We start from the raw sequence: 23,903 nt of genomic DNA, 5'->3' as shown, positions 1-23,903 counted from the left end.
AACACCTGGTTCATGTTTTCTTTTTCCTTTCTTTTGGGTTTTAATTGACTGTGATTTTGTGGTCTTTATTCTTATCGTTATGGTGGAAAGTTGTGATATGCCTTGAGGTTTTCGCTTTTCGTTGGCAAACATTTTTACCCACTTGAGAAAATTATGATGTGGAGTGGAATTCATGAGCAGTAAAATGCATGGTATTACTTGAAGTTTTTCCTTTTCGGGTAATATTTGTAACCTTTTGAGAAAATAACGATCGAAATTTTTGATAACATGTCGATTCTTACGTGGTCGGCGGCTAGTGAAGGAGAAGATGGTGTCCACTATGCCGAACGAAGCTAGGAAAGTGACCGACGGCATTGGAGTTTTACTCTGGACCTGTCTTCTGGTCTGGAAGAGAGATAAGAATGAGAGAGTTGTTCTACCCATAGGAAGGAAGATGAAGTGAGGGGTATTTTGACATTTGAACAAAATTATAGGAAAATTACTTAAACACCCTCTTCATGTACACGTATGTCTCTAATGAGAACTGTATGTAACACGACTCAAGTCTCAAATAGACAAGCATTATACAAGTTTTTTTATAAAAAAAAAGTAGGTCTTACTAATAAAAAAAGTTGGTCCTACTAATAAAAATGGATTTGAGAGATGAGACTGGAGGGAGGATGAGAACATTGAGCACTATCTTCAACCTCATAACGAGAGCTTTAGGATATGATATTCTTTAAAAAATATGTCTCCGACCTCCATTGTACAGAAAGAAATGAGAGATTGTAAAATACCTATATTATAGTGGATTTGCCTTCCAAAAGGACGTAGGCACTATGTCGAATCACGTAAATATCTGTGTTTCAATCTCTATTTATATTTTCTATATTTATTTTCATTCACTGCTATGGATGTATGTACGAGCACTGTATCACCACTCCAGACTGTCATCGTGGGTTTCGAACAAAGCAAAATGAGGTCTAGGTCACCATAATGGATCGGGAATTAGGGGTGCTACTCACATGGCATGAGGTGGGATGGACCCACCCCCGCACCCTGCCTCACGCCTCACTTAACCTAATGACCCCATTGGGTCTATAGATTATTTTTTAGACCCAAATTATAATATAATTAAAATTTATACATTAAAAAATAATATAAACTCATTAGAAATGTATTTTTTATTGTTTTAGCCTCCTAGGTCAACCTTTATATAGGAGGTCAAAGTAATACAATAGTCATACTTAAATAATGTGAGACTTACTGAAATTCAATTTCAAGTTTTTAACAAATTGTATATATCTATATACAATATATTTATATAAATATTAAAAATATAATTTTTTATATTAAATAAGGGAGAGTTGAGGAGCGGGGGGCGAGGGGGGGGTAGCCTATTCATCCATGTAGGGGCCAGATGCTGGACAAATAAGGCCCCAGCTGCCCACCCCTACCAGGAACGACTCTTTCTCCAATTCTTGCCTGTTGTGAGATTTTTTGCATAAATAATGTTGTTTATTTTCAAGTTATTTTTCTCTTGCCCTTGACTTTGCCATTCCAGCATTGAGCCGTAGTAAGTTTCTAAAGAGATCTCATAAAAATAATTTTACAAACTAATATGATTATACGTGATATATTAAATTTGTTTTATAATAAAAATAGTTTTTACAATATAATACAACACAATGAGCGACATCAGTTTGTAAATCTTATTTTTTAAATGTTTTTGTGAACCAAGCATTTCCCTCGATGAAAATACTAGGTTTGTCGCCTTCTCTATTGGTACAAGCTCAACTTATTGAAATCTCAAGAATTGATGATTAAGATAGTAGGTTATAAAGGAGAAGACAAATTGCATATCCGTAAAAAATAAAAAATAAATAAATAAATAAAATTATAAATTGATATGTCTTGATTGGTACGTTAGATTATAAAATTATTTTATTACAAAATATATATAACATATCATATAAAATTATATCAATTTATTTTTATGATATCTCGTATGGTTGTAGCCCTTCTCATTAGTAAATTATACAATAAATGAAAAAGAAAAGAACTGAATACATATTGGCCATAAACGCCTCCAACTCCAAGTAGCGTTGTAAAGCCCAAAGACTGCACCCTGGTAGCCAACCCCACCGAAACGACCGAATAACATTAAAGCCCAAGCCCAACACCACCCCCATGCCCATAGCACGTGCATAATTTTATAGAACTCTTTATATTTATAGAAGAAAAATGATTGGTTTATGTAAGTGACACTTCTTAGTTCTTACTGCCAAGAAAAAAAAAAAAAAGTGACACTCTTTACACCATGAACATAATAATAAAAAAAATCTTGTCGGTAACCCATAAGCGTATCATTACCTTTTATGAAAAATTATATTTAGAAATTTATATAAGCGAAATTTTTTTTATATTATTTGTGAAATTATCATTTATTCAAAAAACTTAATTAAATTAAATTGATAAAATAGATATATTTTATTATTTATTTATAATAATAAAAAATCGTGTAACTACCTTTGGAGAATTTTCTCCGCAACAAAGGCCCACATGATCTCAACCCAAAGACCCAGCCCAATGGGATCCTTAACCAAGCAAGAAGTGAATTGTCAACTAAGGAAATGAGCTGTCTGGACGACAAGACAACTCGAATTGACACGATGGCAGCCTTTCTCGGAATAGAATGTGTACAAGATACGCGGAAAACACGAGGAGCCCTCGATTCATCAGCATCAGAGCATCAATGACTCATATGAAATGGACTGAGGCTCAAAGAGCCACTCAACATTGATGGCGTTGCTAATTAAGTCACACTCTACAATTATAAAGTCATCACAGAGTCGCGCTGCATTTAAAAGTTCTGACAAAATGAACAACACAAGAAACTCGAGTTGCATAGTAGCAGGCATGATCTACTTTTCAAACCTGTGGTATAAATAACTGATCCCAGGTATGAGGAAACTTTCTCTAATCTCTAGATTTTTTTTTACTTATTTACTAAACTCAAAGAACATTTACTGACTTTAGTATTAGAGGTCTCCCGACCTTGAGACCGCCCTCTCAAAGCCGCATTATATATTTTTTGTGCAGGGATCATTGTAGAAGATCTAAGTTCTTGAAACTTGACCTAAAAGTATGTGAAACACGACGTTAATACTAACCATAATCAATTAAACCAAAGCTAAAAATAAGTCAAGACTTTTAAACATGACATTAAAGTTAACACGTGTTAATTCACATTACATACCCACAATCCGAATCAATCTTGTGCAGAAATATAAAAAGATGGAAATCTAAGGTTGTGATTGGATGAGTCTGGAAAATAAAACAAAATGAAACTATTAAAATTGATGAGAATTCAGTTTGATAATTTAAGTTTTTATTATTTGGTGTAAAATGGTGTTCATAGTCTGGACTGAATTTAAAAATAAAAAATAAATAAATAAATAAAGAAGAATCCACACAAGTTCAAACGGTTTTGTTGAATGTAATGAAAGTCATCGACCGTAACAACGAGGTAGTTGTAACAATACCGATGATCACGATGCAAAAATTAATGGCGGTACCGCGGTGCACATGAACCATACTAAATATCACAAAAAATATTTAAGCCACGAAAAAAAAGTTATAAAAACAAATTCAGACATTCATGCCGCTTAATGTAATATATTAATATATTATGTGAAGTCATATTAATTTATAAATTTATTTTTAGATGTAGTTATTATGCCGCCCCAACTTGTTTGCTGGGCATACCACCCAGTATAAAAAGTTTTTTTTTTTTTTTTACATTTTTTTAACATATTTAAATACATTTAAAAAATAAAAAAATACACTAATATATTTAAAATCATTTATTTAATCATTAAGTAAAAAAAAAAAAATTATCCAACGGTCAAATAGAAGTGTCAAAATAAGTAGGCATAGTAATATTTTCTTTTATTTTTATGAAATTTCTACGTGATAACAACATTCTCAATATTTTTAAATGAAAATATTAACTAGATTTTCAAAAAATTTATTTCTTTACATGTTAGTTATTATTGATAAGTTAAAAATTATAAAATTAAAAATTAAAAAACAAATTGACAAAATAACTTTTAAAGACGAGAGGTTATAACGAAAATCTCTAGTACCAGCCAGCTGCCTTTTTTCGGATTAGTAACTTGAAGCAATAAATGAACGCAGTTGTAGAGCTTATGAAACGTTTTTGTAGGTTTTGTTAAAGGAAATTTGTTTTCATTAATCACTATTTATTATTTTACGTTTTATACTTTATAAAAAATAACTACACACTTTATAAAAAAATAAAATTATAAATATAGAGTGTGAAAGTAAATAATAACTAATTCATAAAATTTCTCTTTACTAAAATCCGTCACGTGAAAAAAACAAAACCAAACAATGCACCTACATTTCCATGTACCATAAACTTATGTGACAACCCAACATCATGAAATATAAATAACCGACTTTCTTGTTGGCTGTTTAGGTTTATTGATTCCAACCCTTTCATCGCATTGGATTGCATTCTCAAATTAAAGTCTAATGAACTTCTAAATTCTTATCCGATTTCAGCCCACCAAGTACCTACTTAGCTAACCGCATCCTTTTAGGTTCGTGAATTTCCGTTAATTAATTGCAATAGAGGACTTTGTTTGGACAGGTCAAGCAAACTTCTAATGAGAATCATATCAACAAAATCTAACTTTAAAAGAGGGAAAAAAAGTCAATGAAAAAACCCATTTTGTAAACTAGTAGCCAAACAAACTTCCAACTTCTAATGTTGGTGTAAAGATTTAAGTTGGGATTTTGGAGAGAAACCGATAATCTTCATGCAAATGCAACTGTAAGAGGAGGATTTGAGTTCATATTCTCCACAATCCTACCCATTCGAGCCCATTGCCATCTATCCAAGTATTAAACAAGGGTATGAAAGTAGTTTCATTTGGAGCATCTAATTAGGTGGCAAATTCCTTTTACTTTTTTCCCAACTTGAATTATGAAAACAAAATTGAAGTAATTTGGAATGGGAAGCACTGGATTGTTCATCCCTCCTGGACCTTTCAAAAATAACGCCGCTACGAGCATAGGCGTTTCCCAACTTTGACGAAGTTGAGTTTTGGCAAAATCGCCCGTTCGTCTACCTGCTTCGGACCCTCCGAAGATAGAGAAAGAAAAGAAAAAAAAAAAAAAAAGCCTCACAATATACAGTGTTTTCTGTGTAAAGTGCCACACCTATTCATTGATCTTTCTTTTCTCTCATGGGCTCCAAATACTCTTGTCAAATTCTTCTTCTTCTCTCACTTGTAAACTAAGCTACAAGACCATCTCTTTCAGTCTTTTCCGGTGCATTTATCAGTTGTTTTGTTCTTCGGGTTACGGTGGTGGGTGTAAAATGGCCAATTCATCTGGATTCTTTACTTCCTCAGTTCCCAGCCTAAGAAGGAGGATTCAACCTCCGATAGGGATATGCCGATCTGGGCTTCGCTCCCTTGAGGGATTCTCCAACAGGGTCTTTTGCTCCAGCACCATTAAAGGTGCAGAGAAGCCTTCTTCTGGCGCTTCCCCTGCTGAATCTCGGGTACCCAGGTGACTCTCATATCTGACTTCTCCTGTATTTTTGTGATTGGTCATTTCTTGTTTTAGTTTTTAAAGAATGTGAGTCTGGAATTCAATTGGGTTAGTATATAGTCGCTGAGTTTCTTGGAAATTGTTTGAAGAGGTGTAATTGGGTTATTGTTTATAATCTTGTTTTGGAGACAAATGGATTCGAGATTTTTATTCTGTCTATTGGGTCTTGCTATTTCTTTTTCCTTTTTAGTTATGTGATTGTTGTGAAAGAGCTCGTGGATGATTTGCGCTTGCATGGACACTCACTGTATAAAGTCATGAAGGAGAGAATGCAAAAGATAAAATCTTTCTAAAGGCAGAATCTTTTTTTGATAAGGGATACCCATTTCATTACAAACCGCTCAAAGGGGCATTCCACGACGTGTACAAGAACGTCGACCACCAAGAAATAGAAAGAGAGACAAAAGAATCATGAAGAGTAAGCCCATTAAAGTCCTAGATGCCGTAGAGATGAGGAATATGTTGAAAAAGAAATGCTTGAGATCCTGTATCCCGTTCCCGATCCTCAAAACTTCTTTCGTTCCTTTCCAATACACCATATGAGACATGTAGGAACCATTTTTCACACTGTTGAGATTTGTGGACCATTGCCTAATCCTCTCAATGAGATTTGTGGAACCAATTATCAAGGTAGAATCTATCTAAAGGGAATATAATCAATATTTATTTGTTGTCTTTGTGATATTAAATCCTGTAGGGCGATGTTTAAAGTGGTAGGTTTGTTGGGAGAACTGAACTTTGTTGCATGAGAACTGAACTTTGTTGCATTATTGGGAGATCCATATGGAGTAAAAGAGATTCTTCTTGTTGAAGATTGGTTCTATGTGTTATGTATCCTTTAAAGTGGGTCTTCTTGAATTATTCTACGTTGCACAAACATTTGTGATTGCTGCATTATTGCTAGCATACTCATGAAAGGTGGAGATTCCATTGTGAGTTTGCTTCATGCATTCAGATGGTCCGTATGTGTGGTTTGAAGTCTGGCAAAGTGGAAATAGGATATGTCTTATTGGTTCATTATCGGTTCAATGTCACAATCATTACTGAAAAAAATTGTTGTCCTGATCTTGTATTTCCATATTAGAGGCATCCTCAGTTTTATATATCATTTGGCTCAACAGAGAGAGACTTTAGAATTTGACAATGACAATCAGAATTACTGAAAAAATGTTATCCTGATCTTGTACTTTGGAAATAAATTTGAGCAGGTTGGTCAGTAAAGGCTGCAAATTAGTTGGTTGCGGATCAGCAGCACCCACTCTGATGGTTTCAAATGACGATCTTGCAAAAATAGTTGACACTTCTGATGAATGGATATCTGTTCGAACTGGGATTCGTAATCGACGGGTTCTTTCAGGTCAGTTTTGATAGTGCATGATGGTGCCATATATTGGATAGTTGTAAATGGTCTGTGGTGAATTACCTGTCCTAGCCAAAAAATAAAATAATGGAGATGGTAGATTTGACCTCGGTGAAAATGTGAATGTTTGCACTGGATAACTTAATGTCTAGACCTCTTTTGTTTTGTTATCTACGTCACGATTCATATGAAATATAAATCTTAGTTTCATTATGAAATGGCATTCTAATTTTGGAAACTGTGAATAACTTCTGGTTCACCATTGCTCCTATAGACAAGGATAACTTAACCACTTTAGCAGTAGAGGCAGCAAGGAAAGCTCTTGATATGGCACAGGTTGATCCTGATGATGTGGACCTAGTCTTGATGTGCACATCAACGCCAGAGGATCTTTTTGGTAGCGCTCCTCAGGTATAGGAATATGAGATGATAAATTCTGAAAATTTGACTATGCAATAGCAATCATGTTAATTTTCTTTGTTAAAGTTGAGCCGCATGTATGTTTAAGATCATCTAGGGGTGCTTAGTTGTCATTCTGAGGAATATTGCCTGCACATGGTAAGCTGAAAAAATGATATTTTGCTATGTATATTCGTAAGGAACTTTGACCAATTGTAAACAGATAATGTTTATTCCATATGTCTTATGGGGTGCATAAATTTACTTCCCGTTTTAAATCATTTTGCCGCGCTTGTATTTCTTTCTTTCTGAGAATAAGAAATCACGAAATAGTCTCATTTATTTTTTGATATCGCTATCTTTACACCAAAAGGCTGTCTCACGTATGTGGCTTGTTTTTTTGAATTAATAATATCTTGAAAACTTTAAGGAGTATAACAAGAAAATATATTGGGTGTCAAGATTGATATGTATTTGACAGAGATGAGTCCTAATATATTGTCCTAGCTAAGTAATATGCCCTAAAAGGCTGGTTTGGCTTAATAGGGATTTGGGCTTAACTGAAGCTCAACTTTCCCCATCTTTGTTAGTCCAGGCTTTGCTTCAATCCATTGCATCTTTATATGGCTGAACATATTTCTATGGGACTAACTAGTCAAGAGAGTAAACAGTTTGAGAAGCTTCATGTTTAGCTGGTTTTATAAGCTAAGACTCTTCTATGCTCCTCCTTTTGGTGGTGTTGTAATTTTCAGATCCAAAAAGCACTTGGATGCAAAAGAAATCCTTTGGCTTATGATATTACAGCTGCATGTAGTGGATTTGTGTTGGGTCTGGTATCAGCTGCTTGTCACATTAGGGGTAATGGATTTGTCTACTTTTCTGAAATGGGTCCTCAATTACTCCTGTAATTAAAGTATCAAACTCTACTTCTGTAAATTACAGGAGGTGGATTTCAAAATGTTCTAGTGATCGGAGCTGATGCTCTCTCTCGATATGTTGATTGGACGGATAGAGGTACCTGTATTCTCTTTGGAGATGCTGCCGGTGCTGTACTAGTGCAGGTACTGGTCTTTATATTGGTATTTACACTTTTAACAGTTTCTGAACAGTTCCACTTTGGTGTAAAACTGAAGTACAAAAATACTCTTATACTATCTTATTGAATATTTATGTCTCAATTAAGATCTTTTGGAGTATAGTTTCTACGTAAGGTTTTTGGATGCTTTTGGTCTGCATGTGTCCCTTCAACTAACAACTTTGAAGAGTTGGCTTCATTTGAGGGAATGGGACTAGCTAGCTGATGTGATACTGTAGATGTCAATCCAATTATGTTGAGTTTGTCTGTCTTATGCCTTCTCAAAAAGTTTGCAAAAGTATGAACCTATAGAAATGGTTTGGCAGATTGGCAGTAAATTCGTTTCTGAGTTGATTATTAGAAACTCCTAATCCTTGTTTCTTCATAGTTTTATATCTAGTTTATTTACTTTTGACTTTGAACTGAATGCCCAAAGTCTTTAATATTGTTTCTTCTCATCTGTTCCTAGTGTGAAGTCTATGTTCTATATGAGAGTTATTTGATGGTGCTGTGTCTCCATATTAAAAAAGAGTTGGTAGATCAGAGGGATCAAACATTGAGATCCTCTGGCCCACATGGCACACATATCTCTGTCTCTATAACACAAGTTTGAACTCTTAGGGTGGGTTTGGATAGACAGTTCAGATGAGATAAGATGATATGTTTTGTTAAAAGTTAAATAAAATATTGTTAGAATATAATTTTTTAGTATTATTTTTATTTTAGAATTTGAAAAAGTTGAATTGTTTATTATATTTTTGTATGGGAATTTGGGAAAGTTGTAATGATGAAATGAGATGAGATGAGATGAGATGTTTTGTGTATCTAAACCCACCAGAAACCAAGAGGTTAAAAAGATGATTACTAATATGAATTCCGACCACTTAGACGTTTGTTATTTGTCTCTAACCTACTATATCTTTTACAATGTATTTGGTCTTCAACTTATGACACTATGTTTGATCTCTCATACTTCCTGTGGCAATTCTGATTCTACTGTTGCTTAAAGATGATAATTACCTCAAGCCTACTTTTATAACAGTTCATAGCTATGGGAAACACATTTGGGCATTTATTTGATATAAAAACTCATGCAGGCCTGTGACAGTGAAGAAGATGGTTTATTTAGTTTTGACCTGCACAGTGATGGCGATGGCCAAAGGCACGTGATTATAGTGTTCTTGACTAAAAATTTTTCACTTCCTTCTATGAAGAATGTGACCAAACACTTACCTCCCTTTATGCAGACATCTAAATGCCACCATGAAAGAAAATGAAATGGACAATGCGGGGGAATCTAATGGTTCTGTGTTAGGCTTCCCTCCAAGGCGCTCTTCATATTCTTGTATTCAAATGAATGGCAAAGAGGTCTTTCGCTTTGCGGTACGATGTGTGCCCCGGTCAATTGAGTCTGCCCTTGAAAAGGCTGGTCTCCCCAGGTCGAGCATTGATTGGTTGTTGCTTCATCAGGTATGCGATAAACTAACTACAAACTAAATACAAAACCATTGTTTAAAATCTAAGATACAAGTCCGCCCGCAGTCTACCTAGGAAGCTATCAAGAGCTTAGCTCATTAAACAATATACTAATATAGTTTGTTTTTATAAGTAGCTCATTAAACAATATATTAGGTCTGCTTTCGGTGTTTTTTTAACTCGTGCTGCAATAATATTATAAACTGAAAATATATAGAAAGGTCAATTGCAAAGAAATTGGAGGTGGATCCTTTCCACTATGGAAGTTTAAAAGACTGGTTCTGAAACCGATATAAATTTTTTGCATGCCAACCTTTGAAGGACTTGAGGAGGATCGCTATGTCTTGGATAGGAGGGTGTTGGATTGCAGTAATTACCATGGCTTCTTTCTATGACCACCCTGTCAAGCTTTCTATTTGCTGCTTCTTTGACTGCTAAGAGAGCAGTCAGAGCAGCAGTTGCTTTCAGTGTTATTTCTATCCCGAAATCACATATTTGTTTCACAATCCTTAGCCTTAAAAACCGAAGCTTTTGGCACATAATATTTTCTTGATGGGACAAACAAAAATTGACCCGGGACTTCTGATCCAATTTCACAAGACTTATAAGCCATTCATAGGCTCTATTTCCAAATTGCTTATGAAGTAATATGAAGTAGGTGGTCTAAACTAGAAAACAGAGTGAGAGAAAAATTCCAGACTTCTGTGCTACCACCGGAGCTCATACCCCTATTAATGGTTATGAAGTAAGAAGTACTTGGACTTCGAAATAAGGTTTTTCATATGTAAGCACCAGACCTTATACACATGAACATGACAGAGATTGATAATGCAGGCAAACCAGAGGATCATTGACGCAGTTGCTACACGCTTAGAAATCCCACCAGAACGTGTCATTTCTAATTTGGCAAATTATGGTAACACTAGTGCTGCTTCCATTCCATTAGCATTGGACGAAGCTGTTCGGAGTGGGAAGGTGAAGGCCGGCCATACTCTAGCAGCTGCAGGCTTTGGAGCAGGTCTTACTTGGGGTTCTGCAATTCTCAGATGGGGATAAAACCTCAATTTTCCAGCCAACCACTCATACCGAAGAGAGAAAATTTTGAGATGAAATGGAGTTCTCCGATTCCGCATGTCCTGCAGATTCTCCATCTAGTTATCCCAACCGGGGAAAAAAAACAGCATATTCTCCATCAGGCCTCCTTTTTGTTTGGTTGCTTTTATTACAATTTTAGCTTTGGAACCCTAAAAAATTTAATTCTTTTTCATCAGTCAAATAATGTATAATTGTTTTCATCTCTCTGTCCACAGTATCGGCATTAGCAAAACGATCTCCATTTAAACAAGGAAGATGTGCATCAACGTATCAATCTGTTAGTAAAACAGCTATATTATACACTGCAATCTAGAACCTCTGTGACCCAAAAACTCCACAGTACTGTACAATAAGAAAGGCACCATTAGTGACCTAAAACAATGTAAGAGATTTATTACCAAATTGGGTTACAAATAATCCACCCTGCACTTTTGCATTGAACGAACCATTGTGAATTAAAAATGAAAGACTAAAATAAAAGAAGGAAAATATAAATAGTAATTACAAAGACAAAATAAAAACAGAACGCATGGAAGTTACCCCACTGCCACTTCTTTAAGCCTAGACTTGATCCTCTGCAAAGTACCCTCAACTGCAATATCAAACGCATCCTTCTTTGTCTTCAAACCCAACGAACTCTCATGCCTCCTGTAAATAACTCTCGGCATTAACTCCAACACTTTCTCTCTCATCATCTTAACTCTAGCTCTTGGTATACCCATTAACACGTCCAAAATCCCCAGTCCCTTAAACACCACTTCCTCTTTGGGTATGAACACCGAGAATTTCCCGTACATCTCCTCCGGCAGATGCCACTTATACTGCGACTTCGCCGACATGTCCTCGAAGAAAACCGGGACGCACCCGGCGAGAAAGCTATCAAATGTGGACCTACGCGTAGGTGTATCTCCCGGTGGCTGCAAACAAAAGCTTGCTTGCAACATTGGCCTCATGTACCTAACTGGGTCGTGCTCGCACACCCCATTAGAGCAATCCACGATCTCGCAAAATTTCGCGTACCCACCAAGAGTTTGAGTCGCGTTATAATTCTCACACTCGGTCCTAATGCTCCGCCTGATATTGGGGGTGGCCGAGAACCCTCCGCCTCCGGCGAAGAGCATTAAGGTAGACCTTCTCGACCGCCTTGCACGTCGTATCCACGACTCCAAGAACGCGAGGCTCGGCGGGTGAAATGACGTTGGGTAAGGTATCGCTTGCTCCTGCCACGGCCAAGCTCTGGCCTCCAAGGTTAAAGCCGTCACGTTGAAGAACTCGGGGAGTTCGAGAAAGGAAGTGCCCCACGTGGGAGGGTCATGGCCCAGAGGTTGCGAGAAGTCCCAGGCGGGCCGAGCCATGACCAAGAAATGGTTGTGGCCGGCGTGGCGAGCCCATATGCGGGGGTTATCATCCTTTAAGAAATCGAACAAGTCGAGACCGTGATCGGCGCTAGCATTGACGTCGGGGCCGTAAAGGTAACGTAGGGCGTCGATGCCGGCGAAGTAAGGGAGGTAGACGGCATCGGCGAGGTCGGGATTGGGGGTAAGACAAGGGTACTCGAGCATCCGACGGTGGAAGATGAACTCGAGCATCAAAGAGTCGGTGCGGAACCAGCTGTGGGAACGGTTATGGGTCTTTTGGCCGAGGCCATGGTTGGGAAGGTAGGGGCAGAAGTTATCAAAGAGAGGGTATTGGGAGCAGTTGGATAAGAGATCGAGGTTGAACCGAGAGGGGAGGCGTCTGATGTGGATCCAACGGTGGGTGCAGTCGGCAACGGTGGGATCTGGGTCTGGGTTGGAAAGGATTAAATTTTGGTGGGAAATGGTAGATTGGAGGAGTAAGAGGAAGATTGTGGGAAGAACTATACTGGGTATAGAAACCATGGGGGCTGAGAGAGGAACTGAATCGGACGGATCGGAGAAAAAAAGTGGCAGGAGAAGGAACGGTGAAGGAGAATGCAAACAAAGGTTGGATTTTGTTTGTCTATGGCGACGAACCGTCGATGTGCTGTGTATGTGTGTGTTTTGTTCAGTGTTTTTCTTTTCCCCTGATCTCAATCCTATATTTTACACAAGGATGTTTCGAGTGTTTTTTTTTTTCTTACTTTCATTTTCTTTTATTTCTGCTATGTCGAGAGAGGGATCCATGGAATAAGAGTGTTGGAAAGTCAAAATTTAGAGAGAGAGAATGCACAAAGTGGTAGGGGTAAGGATAAGGGTTGGAGCTTGACAGCGCCATTGTCGGTGGGACTTAGGAAGGAGCAACCACTCCGCACAATGCGGCGGGCGTTTCCTGCCTTTATAGTTGTATCAGTTTCCCTTTATTTTTCCATTGCTTTCTTTTTCTCTTTTATTTTCTTTGTGCGCATAGGCATTATGGGTGTTAGCCAATTGCATGTGTTTGGTTAAGCTTCCGTTTCCGTTTGTATACCGAGAGTAGCTAAGATGACGTGTGAAATGAATAATTTATATATAGTAGTGCAGCAATTTGAGAATATTTTAAAATAATTGGGTTTCCAAATAAACCCCAAGAATATTTAATACCAAACTTGGATATATCGTAGGCTTGGTTTGGATAGTGAATTGTTTTCATCTCATCTTAATATCCAAACACCACAAATATAAAAACTTTTTAATTTTAAATTTTAACTAATTATTACGATTTTTCTAAACTTCTAAACAAATTATAAAAAATAATTAACTTTTTCAAATTTTAAAATAAAATTAATATTAAAAAAATAATATTATAACAATATTTTAATTTTATAATATTTTTATTCAATTTTTTATCTCTTATTTTCTAAAACTGCATAAAAAATTTTAACTTAAATAATTTATAACTCATCTCAACTCAACTCAACTCAACTCAACTTAAATATTTCATTATTATTTATAAATTATCTCAATTCATATCATCTCAATCAACTATCCAAACTGGGCCTAAAGACCCAGCTTATAATTTTAGAGTAGGTCTGGGCCCCAATAATATGGACCTCTTATGTTACTTTACAAGTCCTATTTCGGCCTTAATTTTTCACATAGGCATTGGATATCCCATAAAGTCTAGGATGGTGTCCAAATAGAATGTAATTTCTCCAAATTAACCTCCTCCTCCATTTTGGGCCACACTGTACCGCCAAGATTTTGTGGATCGGACTTGCATCTTTCCCATGAAAGTTCTTACTCCAATTAAATATATAGTATAAAAATAAACAGAGGGAAATTGCAACGGCAATAAATTTGCCATATAAATTAATATTTACTATAAGTTACTAAATTTTAAAATCAAGAAATGTTGATGTCGCAAAATCTAACAATTTAATTTGAAAAGTATATATAGTTTATATTTAGCATGTTCTATAAAGTAGAAGACCCTAACGAAAGATATATATATATATATATATATATATATATTTGGTGCTCGAATTCATGTATTTATTTATAAATTATAATATCATATATGTGGGTAAAGACTTTTGCATGTGATCCGATCGAACATGCATAATATTGAAGAAATTATGTCGAAAGTCTTGTCACTTGTGTGTGTATGAATGATCTCCTCATGAGTATTGATTGTTTTGGTTTCATAAAAATATAAGTTCACTATTCGTAATATTGATTAAGAACCATAAATTAACATTAATCATTCTGTATATATACTCTCCAATGTCAGCTTTGTTGTACCACGTGTTTCCCTTGTTCTTTCAATAATATATATAATAACCTAGCAGCTAGTCACCCGAACTTAAGTATTGTTTTTCTCCCCTATGCATGGGTTCATATAGGACTGGGCCGGAGTGAGGAACCCGGGTTGCAAAACTCAGACACACTCGATCCGGATATCGGGTTTACAACTCGCCTTTCAGTTTGAATGTTTTGATTATTCTTATTTTTATTATTCCTTCCTCTTGGGGCATTGTCGGTTTGTCCATCTCTCGAAATTGATTATCGTACATGTGGACAATTTTCATAAATAAGGCTTAAAGCCTCTTCCTGTTTATCGTAGCAACGTCCATTATGTTCATCATGGGCGCAGCAAAGCCAACAGCGCCGAGGGGTTGAACCAGAGCAAGCCTTAGAAGCCACACGCTGAAAGGAAGAGCCAAAGACCAAAGCATTGGCTCAAAATATTATGTTCAGCCTCTTATGATCTTGGATTTCATCTGAGAAGGGCTAGTGGATCAAGGTCGAAGCAGTACTGTTATTGTCCAATATAGGCATATATGGGTTATTAGGATAACAAGTCATGGCAGAAAGACAGAGATCATGGGCACTCACTGCTAGCTTCACAGCTCTCACCATTATAGACCTCATGATTTGACAATAAGTTTTGGGCCATTTCTTGAATCTATCCTTAAAAAACACCATGCCTATCTTAAAAATTATTCAACGAAGCTCTGAAAGAAAATTACATCAAGCACACAAAATCAAAACATTCAAACTGAAGAGGAGGAGAAGAAGAAGTACAAAAAAAAAAAAAAAAAAAGAAGGCGGGGGGGGGGTTTCAATCCGGAATCCGAGTTCCGGCTCGGATATATCCTAATTCTCAAGTTGGAATCCGGATGAACAGTTTTTGATTGATGCTTTCACATGAACTTATTGGATAAATAATTAAAGATAATCCATGCAAAAACTCATATCATTATGCCACTTGCCCTGACCGGATCATTATCCTTGTAATTAACAGGCCAGTCTACTTTATAGCTCACATATATAGACACGAACAGCGTATTGTAATTGGAAATGTAAATAAATTAATCCCACTTGATCATTAGCCTCATGCATGTAATAAGTTCTCTTTATCCTTAACAATCATTTTGTATAAATTTCAGTGCATGCAAGTTGATCAGATAATTAACTTTAAGAACGTTTCCAGATTCCCTTATCCATTCAAAGATGTACAACTTCTCTTGATCTTCGCATTCCCCACACAGAAAGAAAAGACAAATTAATAGCCACAAAAGGAATAATTGCAGTCCAGCAATGATCGGTATTTCTGAGTCTACATGATGTGCGTAGATCTAGTAACAAAAGAGGAAAAAAACTAGGTATTTTTTTGGTATTATACTCTGTGCTTGAAGTCATGTGAATACATATATTTGTTGGTCAGTTTTCCCTATTTTAGGGGTCATTTTTTAATAAAGGAAAGTGTTAAATGTACTTAAGAAAAATTTACAAAAAACTTATTTCTGTATATATCAGTTACTGATATATTGAAAATTATAAAATTTAAAATTTAAAATCTAAATTTTAAAAGAAAACTAATAAAATGAGTGTTATAGGTAAAAATGTAAGTAAATATATCACTATATACTCTTTAATAAAAGTTGGGAGACACGAAAATAGGGTTTTCAGGCCTGCATGCATGCAAATCAACCTGTGCTTTCGGTCCACCAAGTGGGACACCAAATTAACAAGGCTGTTGAAACAAAATGCAAGGAAAATGTTTAGCAAAAGACAACCTGCGATTATGCATGTATAAATGTACAGTCGACGTAATATTTGAGATAAATGTACCGGAAATTTTTATACGGAAGTCTTATATTATGTACAAATTTATACTTAATCAACATATGATTTGTATTTTTTTTTTTTATCTTAATGCTTAAATACTATTTAAATAAAATAATAAAAATAACAAACTTCTGCGTAGAATATTTTCTAAAATGTGCTGTAGGTAACAGCAACTGTTTGAAAAATGTGTCATTGTGCACTCGTACAGCAGGATCTGATGTGACCTTGCATGAGTTGATGAGTCAGTGCCATGTACGTTAACAGTTAAAAATAGATGCTTAATAAGTGTAAGATAGACATTTAAATTGTGTCAATAGTAATAGACGTGATTAAAATGACAAAATTTTCGAAGAAAAACAGGATTATACAAAATACCAGTCAACTTTTGGCCCGAATAATATCGAGGGCTCGAATCCACCACCGGACCACCGGTTATCTAGACAAAAAATGGTAAAAAAAAGGATTAAAATACATGCTGCAAGTCATGGATCCCAAGGCACGGAGCAGCTGCAGGTGATCAGGTTGGCCTCGACGACCTCCACCAGATGGTAGTGTTCCACGTCTTTTAATTCTGTTTTGAAATGAGACACAAGCTAGCTAGCAAAGCGTAAAAATTGCTAGCTGCAGAAACATGGACAATTCAATATGATCAGCAACTGTCTGATTCTTAATTGAAACAACTTTAATTGTTCTGGCCATCAAGATCAGAGTTCAGAAGTTGTCTTTTTCTTCTTTTTTTTTTTTCTTTTTTTTTTTTTTTTTTTTTTTTTTTTTTTTTTTTTTTTTTATATCAACCAAAATTTATAATCTTCTTGTCACTCTTGGCTCCATCTCTCTGTCAGCTCTGACTTCTTGCATTCAGAGAGAGACACATAGTGCTTTTAATTATCAAGAAAGTTCAACTTGTTTGTGCTTCTTTTGAATATGTTTATCCTCTTACCAAATTGCACATGTGCCTTCTTCATCCCATTAAGAAGTACTCGAAGGAACAGACCGTAATAGACGAGAACTTACGTTGATCATTTTTCGAGGATACCTTTAATGCAGCAAGTGTTTGCCAGCTTAGCCACAGCAGCATATGACAAGCGAGTTATGGAGCTAGATGCACGGGAATGGAGGAAAAAATGGACCTCTCAACTTTTTTGAACAGTAACAAACAATCTGAAAAGTCTGGTACTTTTGCTTTCATGTGCTCCTTCCAGTACTGTACTTGTCATTTTTCATGACAAAATAGGAATGACAACACAATATAAATGAATTGAAATTTGTCGATGGTGAGCCTGGAACAACCTGTCCATTCCCATATTTTTTTTTTCTACGTAGTTATAATCGCCACTAAATTCAATTTCGTACAATATTTTGTAAGCACATTTACGGCTGGGGCCAGGGAAATTCAAGTTATTCAACTCTTTCCAAGAACTAGAGCCTGGTGAATTTCGACGTCAAACGATCGACATTAAACCCGATGGTATGGTAGGACCTCTTAAGCAGTACTTACTACTAACTACTCTCTTTATGGCAATCATGTGACAGATTTGCTAGGTACGTACAGAGCTAGATCACAAACAACGAATAATTGCAACCCCGAGAGAAAAGCAGACAGGGTGGCTCTTCTTGTCAGTAAGGAGACAGGAAACTCCTTTGGGCACCACTCGCCACTCGGGATTATCTTTGTTTGTGTAAGGTGACAGGTCATCGGAACGAGTTGTTTGGAGAAATATGAGTCACACCTGACGGTGAGACCTCTAGTAGATCACCTTTGTCACCTTAAACAGAGAATTAAGTTAATTTTAATTTAATGGTGCATTGAGGATTAAAGTCTTTATAAAATACGCATGAGACAATAAGAGTGCAAAAAAAGAAAGCTACATGTTTCTCTGAAAATTTTTTACGTCACCATTACCTATTGATCACAGCATGAAGGAGATCCCATTCTAGTTTGTCTTAAATGACCTAGTGGTGATCCATGGAACCCACGAAAATAATTAAGTTTTCATTTTGATCAATTCAGACTTTCATTTTTTTTTTTTTCTAACCCTCGTGTCTTATGACTTGAACGATGAATATCGGACATTGGTGAACTAAAAGTGCAGAAAATTATACGAAGATTCCACCGACCAAAATGTTGGGCACCGACGAATCTAGTTGAATAACTCATTTTTGTTTTTAAAGTTGAAGTAATGTTATTATTTTTTTTATCACATTTATTAATTAATTAAATTAAAAAGCATTTGAAATGTATATAATTAAAGGGTAATACTAGATATAATTTTAGGATGGACATGTTCACGTACTCTCTTTAAAAACAGGTGAGGTCTATCAATAAAAAAAAAAAATTTATATAAATTTCATAATTATTTATTTATTTAAATAGAGTGTAGAAAATTTATACATATCAAAATTGTAAATATTATTTTTTATAATTAAAATTATAAATTTAAGACTAAAAACAAGAACGCTTTCGCTTTGGTGGACTTTCCTGAAACAGCACACTAGCACAGCACCTTTTCAACTTTCAATTAGGCAGGTCCTCGTCAGCTCCGACTATTTAATCACAATAAAGGGGCTTTACCATATTGCATATGTCAGGGCCACGTCATCTAGCGACTTTGCTCGGAGTCTGTACCAAAGAGTCCGATTTGTAACGTTGTTGTTGGTTTTTTTCACAGAGAATGGCCACGTTTGCGTTTGCGTGTAACATGAAACGATTTGACTTGTACTGGGCAAGGCGATGGGGTCAAACGTCATTGATCGTATTTACAGGGAGCAAGGCTTTGCCTCGTGTATCGGAGGTGGCTACACAAAGCCTGTACGCAAAGTCGCTTTTTACCTTCATCTTCAAATAGGTCCATAAAACTTGACATATTTTGTCTTGCAGTGGCGTCTACAATGACTTTGATTCGAAGTAGGGAAAGCTATCTTTTAGACAAGTTTTATTTAAGTTGGTGAAATAATGGCTTCAGTTTCACATTATTATAACTTCTGGTATTATAAGAAAAATAGATATTTGTGACTATTCTTTTACAATGAAATAGATTATTTGTGATAAAAATAGATTTATTTTAATAAAAATAAATCATTTCATTTGAAATAATTGGTTATAAATAAATAATTTTTTTATATTAAGATGACAGTTCATGTCGCTTTATATACATTTATTTGTTTGTTCTGTGAGTGTGGCCGCTCACCCACTAAAACTGGTCATTCCAAGGGCATGTTTGGGAAACGTTGTAATGATATAAAATTAGAATTTTATAAATAATAGTGAAATGATTTGAGTTAAAATATTTTATTAGACTTTGAAAAAATAAAGAGAAAAAATTAAATAAAAATATTATATAGTTAAAATACTGTTTGAATATAATTTTTTTAATATAATTTTTATGTTTTATTTGTAAGTTTTGAAAATTTATAATGATTAGGTAATAATTAGAATAAAAAGTTAAAATTTTGAAAATAAAAAGTGTTGTGTTTGAGTGATATTGATAAGAAATGAAATTATGAAAAGTTTTGAGATAATCTCATCTCATCAGCTGCATTTGGGTGCTGAGGTGATCTCAAATAATCTGAATTGATTTGTGAATGATAGTGTTTTGTAGATCCCATTAAAATGTGTTTGAATATATGGAGAAAGTTGAGAGATGTGTTTGAATGTATGAAATAAGTTAAGATTTATTTAACTTTTTATGAAAGTTTTTTAAAAAAAATAATTTCTATTAATGATTGATTTGAAATATGTTAAGATGAGTTTGACACCTAAACAAATTCCGCATGGCCTAAGACTTGCCGTTTCTTCTTTATATTAATATTTAATATTCGAAATAAAGTCTAGATTAATTGTAGAGGTGTATAGACTCTAAATAAGTAATTTCTCACATGTATATTAAATAATTAAAAGAAAAAACCTCTCTCGAAAGCGTCAAAAGTATGAATATTTGCTGAATTTCAAATTCAAGATGCCCGATTTATATGATGACTCCTAAGATTACTGTGCCACTCGTTAAGGCTACCTGCCAACTGGATCATATAATTGGTTTTTCAAGGGAAGAGAGCAGCTTAAGTTAAACAGAAAACCTAACTTTGACTATCTATAGTTGCCAAAAGAAAGAAAGGCTGATTAAATATTCAAGTACATTGTTCAAGTACATTAATATTCATATTATATATTAATTACGTAGACATTGCAGTACATGGGGTACTAGCTAGCATGTTTTCATTATAAAAAGGTAGCTAGCATTGCATTGGTATCCCTGGATGTTTGGTTATTAATGTTCCTTCCCGAGCTTAAGAAATCGCTGACAATAATTACCCACTAATATTATTTTTATTTATTTTCAATCTTGGATATTTTCTAACCTTTTTTTTTTTTTTTTTTAAAATTTGTGGACCCACAATCTCATGTTTTAATCTTTAATATCAGGAAAACATTTGCTTTCATTTTTATTAAGTATTGACAAATCGATAAATATTTTTCGAAACTTATAACATGACCTTCCTCTAAAAAAGAACTCCAATTCATTCAGAACTGCGACATTTATGGGACGGAGTAGAAGCAAAATTCTCTATGTATAGCTCGGATTTTGTATTAAAGCATTGAAAGAGAAATATATAGAATCATGCCAATCATCCTTTTTTACATAGAAAAAAAATATCTCTTCATATGCTAATTAATTTATGTGACATGATGGAACGTCAATATATATATATATATATATATATATATATATAATCTGTTATTTATCATGTAGATCAGGTGGCAAATATCCTTGCCTTAGACAGTGAAAATGTCTCCAAGAAAATGCCATTTCCAACATGAATAAATTTTGACCAGCCTTTTCTTGAGATCACAGGGTTATGTTTAATTTCTGTCTAATTTTGGAAGAAATTAAAAAAAAAAAAAAAACTGTAGTTTTCATTAGCAAGAGATTTATATATTCTGGTATATATTTCCACACACACAGATATTATACACATACGTACAAGTAAAGAATACTCGGGGGGTAAGAATTAGGCATCCTTTTGAAATTATCAAAATACTTTGACTTTATGTACACGATGTCCAAATAATCTTAAATACTTGAACGGTAAAACGACAAGGAAATTAAGGGCAAATGCATCTCCCTAGCTAGCTTGTGATCTTGAAAGTCAAATTTGAAGGTATCAATTAGTAAAGGAATCACAGCCAACGAAAGAAATCTCCAATAACAATTTTGTTTTGTTCCGTACCTATTCTTCATATCATGATGATCATTCTAATATTAATCCAGTCAATCGTAAACATATATGGCATTATATATATATATAATATATGTTTTGCAATCACTTAATGTTGCTTTTACCATTTATAATCATGATTAATACTAGATACATACATGAATTGTAAAAGCACCATGTATTTTTTTTTTTGAAAAATTTTGAAGTGTACAATTAAAAAAGTAAATTTTCATCTGGATCTCATATTTATTCATTTTTTCTAAAATAAGTGCGTGACGTTTGTGCACTCTATAACTGTAAATATCATTTCTCTAATAGATAATTAAAATATCATAATATTACAAATTTAAACGCAACAATATTGACATTGATCTTCTTTAACTTGAATTTGGAGCGTGCCAATTAATTCCTTCAATAGTAATTCAAATCATTCACTAAAAAAAAAAAAGAGATGCTACTCATCATCTCATATCATACACTTTACATATTTTTAAAAAAATATTTTATTTTATTTTATTTTATTCTTACTAAACTAATTAAATTGTTTTACAAATTATTCATATACCATATATATGTTATGAGAAAAAGGAAAAAAAAAATTTAAAAGAGGTGTGGTGTAGTATATGAAATGATGACTAGAATTTTTCTAATATTATAAGATAGTCATGTTGAGCATGCATTTTGTTCCAGATAGATATGCCTAAAGTGGTCTACATCATTGCAATGTAGGAAACACCTGTCTCACATCCCATATCGTTGTAGTGTTTGAACGTACTTATATGCAGAGAAAGATAGTAGTACCCATGCATGAAAGCGATTGAAGGGCTTCTTTATCTATGTAATATCCAATTCCAAACCTTGAAAGTACGCAAGTACTCTTATAATCAATGGAGAAGCCTTAATTCACTCATTTCTCATGGCCATATATCTCGCCTTCTCAACACATGAAATCTTTCATAAATTGGATATATATTTATATTTATGAAAATAATAAAACGAATTATATTACTTACAGTCATTTTTATATATTTTTTATGCACTTTATTAATGTAATTAATAAAAATATTTATTTTATATTAAAAAAATTACGCAACTAATCACATTAATAAAGTGTATAAAAGAATACGTAAAAGTGATTGTACATAAAATTTTTATAATAAAAATTCTTATTCAAGTACTATCAATTCTATCAGGAAACATCCTTATCATTATTGTCATGAATTTAATTTTGATTATTCAAAGAGTTCTAGAGTCCGAGAGATATCTACATATAGAAAAAGATGCACAAGTGGAGGCCGGGGAAATTGGAAATCTAGAAACATCGACATGACTTTTGCGTATTTTTTTCTTTTTTCTTTTTCTGCAAAACGTGCACCAGACAAATATTAGAAAGCAACAAAGCAACACATGAAGTCCTTGAGCACAGTACAAACACATGACCTATATTAATTTCATCGAATTATTGGAAGGTTCCATCCGATAAATAATCAACTAACCAACCAACCAATTTTAGGTGGTCTCCATCACTTTCCCTTTCAAACCGAAAATCAATCTCCTCACACAAATTAATAATTTATCAACTCAAGACTCGCGGCTTCTCTTTTTGGTTAAACTTTTTTCAGTTCAAATAAACTGTACATTTAAAATTAAATAATAATAGATTGTCCCTTTCGAAGGATTAAAGAGAGAAAAAAAAAAAAAAAAAAAAAAGCCGTTTTGCCAGCTCCGTCCGTGGGCTCCGTGACCTATCTCATCACAAGATTCGCGCGTCTCCAGCCTTTAAAAAGCACAACCGCTTTTACGCACGTGACGACCTCCTCGGACGGCACCATCCGCCGCCACGGTGAGCTTCTGTCTTCCTTGAGTTATGTTTGGCCGAAAGAAAAAGAACTAGTAGAAAAGGAAACGAAAAGAGAAAAGGGGCAAATATATGCAGACTCACACGTAATTGTTGCTTGACCAACGACTTCCACTCCAGATGCGAACGAAGGTGACGCAAGCGCTAGATCCGTCCGTCCGTCCTTGGGTGGCCCATGCAGACACGTGGCTACATTACCTTTGATACGATCCCAGATGTCACCATTGAAGTACTCACCCTAATGTAGGTGTCGTCCAAGGCACCTCTTTGACTGGTGCCATGGGATCTATA

At 34.7% G+C, this 23,903-nt stretch overlaps 2 protein-coding genes across 2 annotated transcripts; one reads left to right on the top strand and one right to left on the bottom strand.

Annotated features, from left to right (window-relative positions):
• Nucleotides 1-4,899: 4,899 nt before the first annotated feature.
• LOC121236953 (3-oxoacyl-[acyl-carrier-protein] synthase 3 A, chloroplastic) lies at nt 4,900-11,234 on the top strand. The gene is made up of 8 exons (XM_041133479.1): nt 4,900-5,583; nt 6,834-6,982; nt 7,260-7,396; nt 8,137-8,242; nt 8,327-8,445; nt 9,557-9,621; nt 9,707-9,929; nt 10,770-11,234. The coding sequence occupies exons 1-8, from the start codon at nt 5,390-5,392 to the stop codon at nt 10,989-10,991; spliced, it is 1,215 nt and encodes a 404-aa protein (XP_040989413.1). The 5' UTR covers nt 4,900-5,389; the 3' UTR covers nt 10,992-11,234.
• A 164-nt stretch (nt 11,235-11,398) lies between these two features.
• Nucleotides 11,399-13,340, bottom strand: LOC121236952 (probable xyloglucan galactosyltransferase GT19). The gene has a single exon (XM_041133477.1). The coding sequence runs from the start codon at nt 12,908-12,910 to the stop codon at nt 11,567-11,569; it is 1,344 nt and encodes a 447-aa protein (XP_040989411.1). The 5' UTR covers nt 12,911-13,340; the 3' UTR covers nt 11,399-11,566.
• Nucleotides 13,341-23,903: the final 10,563 nt, after the last annotated feature.

This window comes from Juglans microcarpa x Juglans regia, chromosome 6S, assembly GCF_004785595.1.
Source record: "Juglans microcarpa x Juglans regia isolate MS1-56 chromosome 6S, Jm3101_v1.0, whole genome shotgun sequence".
Lineage (NCBI taxonomy): Eukaryota > Viridiplantae > Streptophyta > Magnoliopsida > Fagales > Juglandaceae > Juglans > Juglans microcarpa x Juglans regia.
This window is presented reverse-complemented; position numbering and strand designations above follow the sequence as displayed.